This window comes from Bos grunniens, chromosome 2, assembly GCF_055505025.1.
Source record: "Bos grunniens cultivar Pamir isolate PY7600 chromosome 2, Bosgru_T2T1.0, whole genome shotgun sequence".
Taxonomy (NCBI): domain Eukaryota; kingdom Metazoa; phylum Chordata; class Mammalia; order Artiodactyla; family Bovidae; genus Bos; species Bos grunniens.
In genome coordinates this window covers 17,787,462-17,800,960 of record NC_141166.1, presented here as the reverse complement: position 1 = coordinate 17,800,960, position 13,499 = coordinate 17,787,462, and the positions used below count along the sequence as shown (strand labels likewise).

Sequence of the window (13,499 nt, the reverse complement as noted above, 5' to 3'; positions counted from 1 at the left end):
CTTTTTCCCCCCACTTAACTGATTAGCTAAGACCCTGGGAGTTGAATGAGCTCATGGGCATGTTTGTCTTATTTCTGACTTTAATGGGAGTGACTTGAGTGTTTTACTCAATAAAAAAATAGAAAGCATAATAAATCACATTCTGGAAATAGAATTTTTTTTTATTGGAAATAATTGTGGGTTCACGTGTGATTTTAAGGCATAGTGCAGAGGGTCCTTGTACCCTCTTCCCAGTTTCCACCAGTTGTTAATAGTTTGCAAAACGATAGTACAGTGTCTCAGCCAAGATACTGGCACTGATACAATCTATTGCTTTATTCTAATGTCCCCAGTTTTACTTGTACTCTTGTGTGTGTCTATATGTGTGTGTTTTAAGCTTTATACAACTTTGTCACCAATATAGATTAATGTATTAAACTTGCTTTAATACCTTAAAAATGTGATTACAAAATGAAATGTATTCTAGAAATTTTTGAAAATATAGAACTATGCAAAAATAAGATTAAAATTACCTGCCATTATCTCACTTAGTAATAACACTTGTTAACATTCCAGACTTTTTTTTTTTTTTTCCAAAACTTGGATATATGTGTTTTATAGAAATGGGCTCAGTTCACACAGTCTTCTAGTCTGCTTTTCTCCTAAATACCGAATCATGCATTCTTTTTTTTTTTATTTTATTTTTTAACTTTACAATATTGTATTGGTTTTGCCATATATCAACATGAATCTGCCCTAGGTATACACGTGAATGGCATCGAATCATGCATTCTTGAAGTCATTAAATATCCTCCTACGATGCTCACCTATTGTGGCTGTGTTTTCCATCAGGTTATTTAGCGTGTCGGGTCTCTGTTGTTGGACATTAGTGTTGTTTCCAGATTTTTACTTTCATAAGGGGTCATTTAAGTAAACACTTGAAAGGAATCAGTTATGCAGTTCCCTGGGATTACCCCAGAACTCTAGGCCAGAGCAACAACTGTGGATTGCTTTTTGCTATAATAGCTTGTGAAAGTGAAAGTCACTTAGTCGTGTCTGACTCTTTGCCACCCCATGGACTGCACAGTCCATGGAATTCTCCAGGCCAGAATACTGGAGTGGGTAGCCTTTCCCTTCTCCGGGGGATCTTCCCAACCCAGGGATCAAACCCAGGTCTCCCGCATTGCAGGTGGATTCTTTTAAATATGTTTTAATACCCTACACCGAAACGTCTTTGTCCGGATGAAAACACAGCACACAAACGTTCACAGAACTGCTGAAAGTTGCATGGTGTGGCTGGAATGGCCGAAGCTAGGGGGTGGGGAGTGGCATGTGTTGGAAGACGAGGCGGGGGAGGTGCATCGGGGACGATCATGGAGAGATTTGTAGACTGTGCTTAGGAACTTGTGCTTCACCCTGCAGTTAGTGAGGAGCATTTGAAATGTGTATCTTGAAAATTGTTCGGGTTTTTTAGTTCTGAAAAACTAAAACTGACTTTTCTTTAGTACAGAGAAGTACCAGAAACAAAACAAAGATGGCTTATATAATCACTGTTAACAAAAAAATGAAGAAAAGAAGGCATGTACACTGAAAATTCAAATAGTACAGAAATAAAAGAAAATGTGTTTTCCTTTTGCCGTCTCTCCTATTAGACAATAACTGCCATCGTCGTGGTGTGGCTTCCACGGCCAGGGTTGATGTGATGCCAGTCGTGGCCCGCTGACCACAGGTGGGACCTGAGCTCTTACTGCTGGAGTGTGGGAGCAGAGGCCCACACACCACCAGGCAGGGGGTTGGAAGGGCCTCCAGTATCAAGACAGGGAGACATGGGCTTGGGGCAGGGGGCAGCACTGGAATCTGAACTAGCTTGTTTTTAATGTAAAAGAAGTACATGCTCATAGTAAAAAATTGAAACACTTCAGAGGAGTATATAGTTAAGAACAAAAGGCCCCTTCCACACACAGTTCCTTAGTCTGGTTTTCTTGCAAGATTAACACTTGTGTTTTACTTCAGAACATACAAGTGCGTGCATGTGCATACACACATCCTGCTTGGGGTTGTGGAACCCATTCTCCTTCTCAAACTTACTGTTTCACTTTCAGCATATCTTGGAAATCTTTCCACATGACCACACACTGCTTCATTGTTTTTAATGCGTGTACATTATTCCACTGTAAGGGTGAGCCATAATTTGTCAGATCTCTGATGATGAACATTTAGATTTTTTTGTTTGCTATAACACAAAATGTTGTACATACTGTATATATCCTTATATATACAGTATACCCTTGAATGTGGGGAAGATAAGCACCTGAATGGAATTGCTAGGTCAGAAGTTATGGGCATTAAAGTTTTGATAGATGTTGCCAAATCATTTCCTCAAAGATTTCAACAATGTCTACCCACCCTCCACCCCGGGTAACATATCAGAATATCTATTTCTTCACACACTTGCCAACACTAGGCATGATTATACTTTGAAATTTTTGCTGATTGGGTAAGTCAGTCAGTCAGTTCAGTCGCTCAGTCGTGTCCGACTCTTTGTGACCCCATGAACTGCAGCATGCCGGGCCTCCCTGTCTATCACCAACTCCCAGAGTTCACCCAAACCCATGTCCACTGAGTAAAACTTGGTATTCTGAATGTTTCAACTTACATTTCTTTAATTATGTGTGAGGCCAAATATATTTTCATATGTTTTTTTTGCCACATGTCCTGTCCTCTTTTGTTTTAAGCAAGAAGGTGACAGAATCAGATTTCCGAGTTAAAGAAATGGTTCTGGTACCAAAGGAGAGGAGGCAATCTCAGAAGCAAAGGGTTGCTCCAAAGTCTCAGAAATCACAGAAAACTCTAGGAGTCCGAACTGAAAAGTGTCCACTGTGTCTGCCATTTAGAAAGTCACTGGTGGTGGCCTTTACCATGGGAGTTTCCGTGGGGGCCAGGCAGACGGGGGCTCAGCTGGGGTGTGTGGACAGGTAAAGGGAGGGCGCGGTAGCAGATGTCGGCTGTTCTTTTAAGGACCGTGGCTGTAAAGGAGGAACATCGAGAGGGTGGTTGATAGATGAGGACCTTGGAAGGAGCGAGGGGAAGGTATTTTTGAAATATGAGACATATCTGGACACGTTTCTAGGTTGTAGGGATGGAACTGGTATAAAAGGAAAGGCGAGATGCACAGGATGAATAAGGGGTGTTTGAATTTTGATCCTGCAGGCATTCAGAGGAGACAGGCTGAGGATAATGTAGGGGGTGCAGCTTGAGATGGAGCCCAGACGACCCGAGAAGTTCTCCACGAGGAACAGTCTTTCTTGTGGCTGAAACAGACCCGAGGTTTCCAGGGGCCAGACAGGAGAACCACAGGGAGAGAAGGGGTCTAGTCCAGTGTTCCTGCTCCTTCCAACCCACCAGTCGGTTGAGTAGTCGTCCTCTTGTAGGCATGAGTGAGTGAGCATTGGGAAGGGATGCCTGTTACATTAGCACGTGGGAGTTCACCAGACAGAGTCAGGAGACTGGGAAAAGAAGTGTCCCTCCAACAGTCAGGCATAGAAGTATGGAAGGAGGTAAAACTGTCTGGTGGCTCAGTGGTAAAGAATCCACCCGAAATACGGGAGACGCGGGTTCGATCCCTGGGTCAGGAATATCTCCCGGAAAAGAGAAAAGCAATCCACTCCAGTATACTTGCCTGGAAAATCCCATGGACAGAGGAACCTGGCAGGTTACAGTCCATGGGGTTGCAGAAGAAGTTTGACACAACTTAGCAACTAAACAGCAACAACCTCTAGGGATTGGCTTGTGGGGCAGGGTGGACTGGTGACAGTTTCAGATCAGATCAGATCAGTCAGTCAGTCGTGTCCAACTCTTTGCGACCCCATGAATCGCAGCACGCCAGGCCTCCCTGTCCATCACCAACTCCCGGAGTTCACCAAGACTCCCGTCCATCGAGTCAGTGATGCCATCCAGCCATCTCATCCTCTGTCGTCCCCTTCTCCTCCTGCCCCCAATCCCTCCCAGCATCAGAGTCTTTTCCAATGAGTCAACTCTTCACATGAGGTGGCCAAAGTACTGGAGTTTCAGCTTTAGCATCAGTCCTTCCAAAGAAATCCCAGGGCTGATCTCCTTCAGAATGGACTGCTTGGATCTCCTTGCAGTTCAAGGGACTCTCAAGAGTCTTCTCCAACACCACAGTTCAAAAGCATCAATTCTTCAGCACTCAGCCTTCTTCACAGTCCAACTCTCACATCCATACATGACCACAGGAAAAACCATAGCCTTGACTAGACGAACCTTTGTTGGCAAAGTAATGTCTCTGCTTTTGAATATGCTATCTAGGTTGGTCATAACTTTCCTTCCAAGGAGTAAGCGTCTTTTAATTTCATGGCTGTAGTCACCATCTGTAGTGATTTTGGAGCCCAGAAAAATAAAGTCTGACACTGTTTCCACTGTTTCCCCATCTATTTCCCATGAAGTGATGGGACCGGATGCCGTGATCTTTGTTTTCTGAATGTTGAGCTTTAAGCCAACTTTTTCACTCTCCACTTTCACTTTCATCAAGAGGCTTTTTAGTTCCTCTTCACTTTCTGCCATAAGGGTGGTGTCATCTGCATATCTGAGGTTATTGATGTTTCTCCCAGCAATCTTGATTCCAGCTTGTGTTTCTTCCAGTCCAGCGTTTCTCATGATGTACTCTGCATATAAGTTAAATTGGGGCACTCTTAACCTCTTTTTTTTTTTGACCACACGGCTTGTGGTATCTTAATTCCCTGACCAGGGATGGAACCCGGACCTTTGGCAATAAGAGGAGAGTCCTAATGACTGAATCACCAGGGAATTCTCATTTTAATATATATTTTTAAAAAAGACGTAAGATGAGAAGAAAACGTTTCAGAGATTACCGCCTTAGATGCTGGATATCAGTCCTGAATCATGGTGGCTAATGAGAGAGGCATGAGAGCTGAAGAAAGAGGCCATTGTGTCAACTGCTTTGATGCAGAAGTAACCCAGATCCCATTGTCAAGCGCTGGGTGGTTCATGACAAGTCTCCATCACTCACTCATTTACGGTTTACTGAGCATCTACCATGTGCTGGGCTCTCCCCTGATCCCCGAGACACAGAGCCATAGGCCTCCTTCATCTCTTCCCATAGGTCCGGAAAGCAGGAGGCAGACCCGTTGGTTTTCTTGAGTCCACTGCTTAAGCCCAGATCTTTAGATTTTAAGCCTGGCATGCTTTCTATCATGACTTTCCATCCATTTTTACCGCTCCCTCCTCCCCCTGCCCTACCATGACTTCACTGCTTGAATTAACAAAAAATTGGTTTAAAATCAAGTTTATTTTATGAGAATTCCCTGGCTGTCCAGTGGTTAGGCGCTTTCACTGCAGAGGGCTCAGGTTCAATCCCTGGTCAGGGAACTAAGATCCCACCAGCCAGGCAGTGTGGCCAAAACAAAAAGTTTATTTTGCAGGACAGCGGGAGTATGTTAAGTGCAATTACATGACTTAAAGTATGCTATCCCGTGGTCACACCTGGAGACTGTTAGTTTTCTCATCAGGCTCAACTCGCCAGAGCCCCGATATTAAAGCAAAATCTCACCTCCGCAGCCGCGGCTGTGGAGAGTCAGTGCCCACACCAGCCAGGGCAACACTCACCAGCCATCTGTCCTCTGTTCCCTGCAGATCACCCCCGAGTACCTGCAGAGCGTCTGCGTCCGCCTCTTCAGCAACCAGATGCGGCAGAGCCTGGCGCACAGTGTGGACTTCACGAGGCCCGGCACGGTGAGGCCCGCAGATTTCACCATGTGTGTTAGTCGCTCTCATGTCCGACTCTTTGTGACCCCATGGACTGTAGCCCACCAGGCTTCTCTGTCCATAGGATTCTCCAGGCAAGGATACTGGAGTGGGTTGCCATAGATTTCACCATGCCATAACTTTAAAAAATGAGAGAGCAGGAGAAAATACATTCGGGAGTCTGCATTTCAGCAGGCTTTGGAGATCTGTACTTTCCCAGAAGGAAAAGAAAGCTGTTTTTGGAGAGTGAACAGCTGGAAGGCAGCCTCCTGCAGGGGGAGACAGGCTGGTCTGTTCCAGGTGGGGCCGCTCTGTGGGCACCAGGGCTGGTAACAGCAGGTCAGGAGGAACCCAAGGCAACTTCGTCATCTTTTACAGGCAACTCCCAGGTCTCAGGCAGGGCCTTTCTTTTTCTCTCTTTAACTTTATACTTAGAGTCATTGCAAACTTACAGAAAAGTTGCAAAAATAGCCCGGGACAGGAGTCCATGAACTGAAAACTCCCTTGGGAGACGCTGGTGTACTCTGTCTGCCCCTTGGTTAAGGACCCAACTAACTTGGGAAACACCAACCTGCCGCCTGGTCCAGAGGCCGAGGGAAGCGCCAGGTGATTCTGAGGCACCCCCGAGGGTCAGGGTTCCCCCGCAGGTTCAGAGCCCACCCCCGAGGGTCAGAGCCCCTCCCCAGGGTCAGAGCCCACCCCCGAGGGTCAGAGCCCACCCCCCATGAGAGTCAGAGCCCGTCCCCAGGGGTCAGAGGCTCTCTCTGAGTGCCAGAGCCCCCGCAACAGTCAGAGCCCCCACCCCCCAAGAGTCAGAGCCCCTCCCGCCAAGGGTGAGAGCCACCCCCTGAGAGTCAGAGCTCCCCCCCAGGGTCAGATCCCCTCCCCCCCAGGTTCAGAGGACCCACCCCCCAGAGTCAGAGCCCTCCACCCCAGGTTCAGAGTCCCTCCCCAAAGGTCAGAGCACCCTCCCCAGGGTCAGAGCCCCTCCCCCCAAGAGTTAGAGCCCCCCTGCCCCCCACTTTGAAGATCAAAGCCCTCCCTACATTCAGAGCCCCCTTCCAGGGTCAGAGCCCCTCCCCCTGACATCAGAGCCCTCCTCACTCCCTCTGCGGGTTAGGGCCCTGGTTTTTACTGAAGTGTTTCAACATTAACGCTAGGATCTTCTCTTCATAAACAGAGTCCTTTTTTAGTTTTAAAATAATCTACCTCGTTCTTAAAAAGATTTGAAGCAACTTATTATTACAAGAAAACACACATATGAGAAATGAAAAATATAGAAAATAAAGATAAAGAAATTTTGGTTACAATTCATAGACACTGAAAGTAGATTGGTGGTTGCCAAGGGGTAGGGGAAATGGGGAGATATTGATCAAGGGGCACAGACATCCAGTTTTAAGACGATTATGTTCTGGGGATGTAATTGACAGCACGATGACTATAGTTAACAATACTCTATTGTGAACTTGATGGTTTCTAAAGGAATAGTTCCTAAATGTTCTTACTAGAAAAAGCAGGTGAGGTGACAGCTGTGTATTGTGGTAATCATGTCACAATACACACCTTTATCCAGTTATCACACTGTACACCTTGAACTCACACAATGATACATGTCCGTTATATCTCAGTGATGCTGGAGGGAAAAGAAAAATGATGGTTAAAGGAAAACGAGGGTGAGAAAAATAAAAGTAAGCCAGGCTAAGGCTGGTATAAAAAATGCATGTGGGGAAGGAGGCCTAGAATTGGCGCCGGCTTTCCAGTAGCCAGGGCAGAAAGCAGTTACATGATTTATTTATAAAGGAAGAGACAATGATATTCATTGCATCAAAGACATTTGTGCTGAACATGCAGCCTCCAAAGCACAACGGTAAAATGAACGCCCATGAGCCCCTCACACGTGCCCACAATAGACCATCTCAGTGCCGCCAACGTCCCCTCGTGCCCTTTAGACTGTGAACTTTTTCCAACTCACAGTTTAAAAGCAAGTTGTTACATACATTATTTTTGAAGATTGACAGGTCAAAAAAACCGCTGCATGGGCAATGCTGTAGCTCAGACCTGAGGAGAGTTCCTCTCGTGGATCTTGGTAGAAAGGATGTGGTACCATCCTTGTGAGCCAGCGTCCTTGACCGTGTCCTTGAGGCGCATGTGGAAGGACTGGCCAGCCGCTGCTGTGTCGGCTGCGCCACACGTGGACAGTGAAGGATAGGAGCTGTGGCGTCTGTGCTTTAGGATATGGCTGCAATGACGTCTGTGTACAGAAATCTTAGTGAGTCGGCCATTTTTCTTAAATGTCAGTTAAGTACACACAGACACCTGAGTCTCAAACAAGTGACTTCCTCGTGGGCCCTCTAGGATGGGGGGCTTCAAGCCTCCTCCCTGAGGACTGGCTGAGTTGAGTTTTTATGTCCTGTATATGCTTGGCTGTAAGTCATCAGCCTTGGGATGACTTTAAGGATCAGAGTGTGTTTACCAAAAACAGTGGCTGTAAGTCATCAGCCTTGGGATGACTTTAAGGATCAGAGTGTGTTTACCAAAAACAGTGGCTTTCTAGGGACTTCCCTGGTGGTCCAGTGGCTAAACGCCACGCTCCCAGTGCAGGAGGCCGAGGTCCAATCAATCCCCTCATCAGGGAACTATTCACGGATCCCACATGCTACAACTAAGGTAAATTTTTAACCATAAATTGAAAGAGACCCCACATGCCTGAGGCAGGGCACAAAACAAACAAACAAAACAAACTGATGTCATATTTAAAAGGAGCAGTATAAAAGGGGATGGCGCACAACACACAGGACATTTCACCCCACGAGAGGTCGCCTTCATTTGCCCAGAGGCTGGGCCTGCCACCCTCCCGTGTTGCAGGGACACTGAGGTACAGAGTCGAAGCCTCAGAATCACAGGAGGGGGGTGAACTCTGCTTATCTTCACTCATGACCGTTTTTTTTTCCTACTGAGTCATTGACTTACCAGGCAATAAAAGCTGCAAAGTCTTTTATTGTTCCTATTATATTTTTCTTACACGATGATAAAAAAAGTAGATAAGGGGTCATTATGAAAGTGTACAGGATATTGTCGTTGATCAGGCATGCCTAACATCAGTGTGTGGTATCAGATTTATAACGTATGGAGAGGAAATTAGGATACAATTTAGATGGGCTGTCCGGTGACTGAGCTGATAGGATCTAGGATTCGGAGGATAAGTGCGTGTAAGTGTTAGTCACTCAGTCGTGTCCAACCCTTTGAGATCCTATGGACTGTAGCCCGCCAGGCTTCTCTGTCCATGAAATTCTCCAGGCAAGAATACTGGAGTGGGTTGTCATTCCCTTCTCCAGGGGATCTTCCCGACCTAGGAATTAAACCCAGACTTCCTCATCTGAGGTCTCCTCAGATTCTTGACCATCTGAGCCACCAGGAGGGAAGCCCTTTGGAAGGAGATTGCTTTTTTATTTTTTTTAAGGGGAATATATTCTATCCTAAGGGCTTCCCCAGTGGTTCAGCAGTCAAGAACCCACCTGCTATGCAGGAGACACGACAGCGACCATGGGTTCAGCCTCTGGGTCGGGAAGATCCCCTGGAGAAGGAAATGGCAACCCGCTCCAGTATTCTTGCCTTGAGAATCCCATGGACAGAGGAGCCTGGTGGACTGCAGTCCATGGGATCGCAAAGAGCTGGACACCACCGAGCAACTAAACAACAAAATTCTACTCTAAGTCCAAACAGAATGTCATCAATTTCAAGATAAATAGGTGAGCACAGACCAGCCTTCTTTCTAGCCTGGTCCTTGATCAACTTCTCTTCGGGCTTATTCACTGTATTCATGGAGAAGCCTGGCCAGGACCCATCATAAAACAGCTGCATCTTCTACAAAATGTAGTACTTTGATCTGGTTTTTAAATCTGACTACTAAGAATCTGGCTCTCTGTAACCTCATTCACTGTTGAAAGTTCCGAAGGGTTCAGTAAATCGCACCCTTCTTCCCCTGGAGCTCCGAACCAGTTGAAAAATAAATAGAATGAAGGAAAATGGAACTGAAGGTATTGCGGCTGATTCTGAGAAAGCTTATATTGGAGAATGTGGGGGGGTTTTTGGTAGGCAAGTGGGTTACCTACTTTTCAGCCCTGGAATTAAAGAAACATTCTCACTCAGTCATGGACAGTGAAGGCCAGTCCCTCACCCAACCTCCTCCACCCACACAACCTCACTGCCCAGAGGAAGGGGGCAGAGGGTAGTGCAAATTCAGCCAGTCACCCCCTCTGGGGAGTGTGTGTAAAGATTACCCTGGTGGAGGGCCCCATGGGGAACCCAGAGGTGTGTTTCTACCCTACCTCGTTCCTGCCCAGGTAACTGTCCCAGAGTCTGCTGCATTATCAGAGTTGTCTGTTGCTGTGCGGTGCTCAATCATGTCCAACTCTTTGCAACCCTGTGAACTGTAGCCGACCAGACTCCTCTGTCCATGGGATTCTTCAGGCAAGAATACTGGAGTGGGTTGCCCTTTCCTCCTCCAGGGGATCTTCCTGACTCAGGGGTTGAACCCACATCTCTTTCATCTCTTGCGTTGGCAGGCAGATTCTTTACCACTGTACCACCTGAGAAGCATTATCAGAGTTGGCTGACAGATCTGGATGCTCCTAGGATTAATAACAGGTTAAATTTTTGAGATGAGAACTCTCCCATATAGCCTCTTCCAGTTGGGCTGCTTGTCACCACCCTAACCCCAGGCTTATCGTGCCGTGGTCCCTACCGTCAGGCTCCAAACCCTGGGCCATGATTTACTGGGATATGAGATGAATCTGGGGCTTCCCAGGTGGTGCTAGTGGTGAAGAACTCAGCCACCAATGCAGGAGATGCGAGTTCAATGCCTGGGTTGAGAAGAGCCCCACTCCAGTATTCTTGCCTGGAGAATCCCCATGGACAGAGGAGCCTGGCGGGCTACAGTCCATGGGGTGGCAGAGTTGGACACCACTGAAGCGACTTAGCACACACACATGCATGAGATGAATCTGATTTCATATTATCAAGTATCTAGTGATAAATAGTAAAAGGAGAAGCTTCTTCTAAGAGCACGAGGAGAGTTTTTTGTCTTCTAAGATTATTCAGTTCAGTTCAGTTCAGTTGCTCAGTTGTGTCCGACTCTTTGGGACCCCATGAATTGCAGCCACCAGGCCTCCCTGTCCATCACCAACTCCCGGAGTTCATTCAAACTCATGTCCATTGAGTCGGTGATGCCATCTTCTCCTCCTTCCCCCAATCCCTGCCAGCATCAGTCTTTTCCAATGAGTCAACTCTTCGCATGAGGTGGCCAAAGTACTGGAGTTTCAGCTTTAGCATCAGTCCTTCCAGAGAACACCCAGGGCTGATCTCCTTCAGAATGGACTGGTTGGATCTCCTTGCAGTCCAAGGGACTCTCAAGAGTCTTCTCCAACACCACAGTTCAAAAGCATCAATTCTTCAGTGCTCAGCTTTCTTCACAGTCCAACTCTCACATCCATACACGACCACTGGAAAAACCATAGCCTTGACTAGGCGGACTTTTGTTGGCAAAGTAATGTCTCTGCTTTTTAATATGCTATCTAGCTTGGTCATAACTTTCCTTCCAATGAGTAAGTGTCCTTTAATTTCATGGCTGCAGTCACCATCTACAGTGATTTTGGACCCCCAAAAAATTAAGTCTGACACTATTTCCACTGTTTCCCCATCTATTTCCCATGAAGTGATGGGACCAGATGCCATGATTTTCGTTTTCTGAATGTTGAGCTTTAAGACAACTTTTTCACTCTCCTCTTTCACTTTCATCAAGAGGCTTTTTAGTTCTTCACTTTCTGCCATAAGGGTGGTGTCATCTGCATATCTGAGGTTATTGATATGTCTCCCAGCAATCTTGATTCCAGCTTGTGCTTCTTCCAGCCCAGTGTTTCTCATGATGTACTCTGCGTATAAGTTAAATAAGCAAGGTGACAATATACAGCCTTAACGTACTCCTTTTCCTATTTGGAACCAGTCTGTTGTTCCATGTCCAGTACAAGAACTACACAAATATGGGTCAGCTGGAAAATGTATAACAGTTTAGCAGGAAATGGAGTGAAGCACAAATCCCTTCCCTGCCTCGCACCCACCCCCTCCCGCTTCCTCCACAGGTGACACTGTTTTATATGCATTTTCCAAACCTTTAAAACCATATAAAACTGAGATTTTATTAGATACGTCCTTCTGCAGCTGTCTCTTTTAACTTAATGGTACATTTTCAAGAGTCTTTCATGTCCTTTTAGCATATTTATATCTTCCTTATCTTTTAGAATCTTAATTTGACAACAGTATGGTTCATTTAACCATTCCTCTGGTAGACATTGTCAGTTTTTTGCCATTTCTAACAGTGTAACATCTGTCTTTGTGTGCTGCAAACAGCATTTAAAAATGCCGTGGAATACCTTTCTCCTCTTAGCCACCTGTTTGCAGTGGGTAAGCTTGAATGCAGAGACACTCTCAAGGTGGACACCTGAGCACAGCCCCCTGGGTGAGTCCCAAAGCCCACCCAGTGGCACCTCTGGGTTTGTGATTCTTCAGATGGGAAAGTTTCCATTTAAATCCATCCTTATTGGAGAAAATGGCTTATTTAGAAATTAACCCTCCCTTTCTCACACAACTCCCAGTAGGCCCCACTGGAAGTATAAGGACTTCCCTGGTGGTCCAGTAGCTAAGATTCTGCACTCCCAATGCCGGGGGTCTGGGTCCAACCCATGGTCAGGGAACTAGATCTCACACGCCACAAGTAAGAGTTCCCATGCCGCAACTAAGAGTTTGCATGCTTCATCTGAGACCCAGTGCAGACAAATAAATAAAATTTAAAAAAAAGAAATGTAAGTTATAATACTTCCAGATCTGAATATACTAAATATATATAGTATTAATATTAAATATACTAAATTTAAATTTAGTATATTTAAATATACTAAAAGCATTAAATATACTAAAAGCTCAGGACATGTGACTCTTTGGAGGAATCTACTTCCAAAATCACCCATCTTTGTTAGCAGTAACAACCTGCAGAGAGCTGGGGTGGTGGCCGTGACAGTGACCCTTTTGGGATGGGGCCTTGTGCAGTTGTTCACGAAGCCTTGCTGTGATGCTGTTCCACGAAGGAGAGCATTTCCTGAAGCTTCCAGCAGGGGGTGCTGTGGCTCCCCCTGCCCTGCCTCCTGGCTTTGTGTCTGTCTGTTCAGGGTCTCCCTCTTTCTGTCCTGATTAAAGCAACATTTTCTGCCTGGTCTCAGTCTCAAAGCCCTTAAATCTCTGATGGCTCCTTCTCATGGGAGCTGGAGTGACCTTTTTGGTTGTGTCTTTTTTTTTTTTTTGGCCACAAATGGGATCTAGTTCCCTGACCAGGGATTGAATCTGCGCCCCCTGCATAAGATACCACAGAGTCTTAACCACTGGACTGGGCCAGGGAAGCTCCTGGCTGTGTCCTATTTATTTAGCCCAAAGGTTTCAGGAAGTATTTAGGTATGTACAGGAACCTGACCTTGTCACTCTACCTTGCGTAACAGCTGTCTGTCACTGCTTGCAGTCCAAAGTGCTCCGCGTGAGTCCTCAGCCCTCCATGATGTGATGCCTGTCCATCTATCCAGGCCCGACTCTGGTCACAGAAACCCCAAGGAGCCCCAGCATGCCCGCCCCTGGCCCCAGGTGCTCAGACACCTCCAGGCTATGGGGTGGAGGGACAGGGCCAAGGGCAGTGCCCT

General features: G+C 46.3%; 1 protein-coding gene across 20 annotated transcripts in view; it reads left to right on the top strand.

Moving 5' to 3' along the window:
- The window catches only part of ARMC9 (armadillo repeat containing 9), a 184,593-nt gene that overhangs the window by 30,828 nt on the left and 140,266 nt on the right, over positions 1–13,499 (top strand). For all 20 annotated transcript variants that reach the window (XR_015140392.1, XR_015140394.1, XR_015140396.1 and 17 more), the window contains one exon: positions 5,650–5,748. Coding sequence is in view for 17 of the 20 variants with exons in the window: in XM_086335639.1 (XP_086191765.1) it covers positions 5,650–5,748 (99 nt within the window). In the remaining 3 variants the exon portion in view is untranslated. The remainder of the gene's footprint in view (positions 1–5,649; positions 5,749–13,499) is intronic.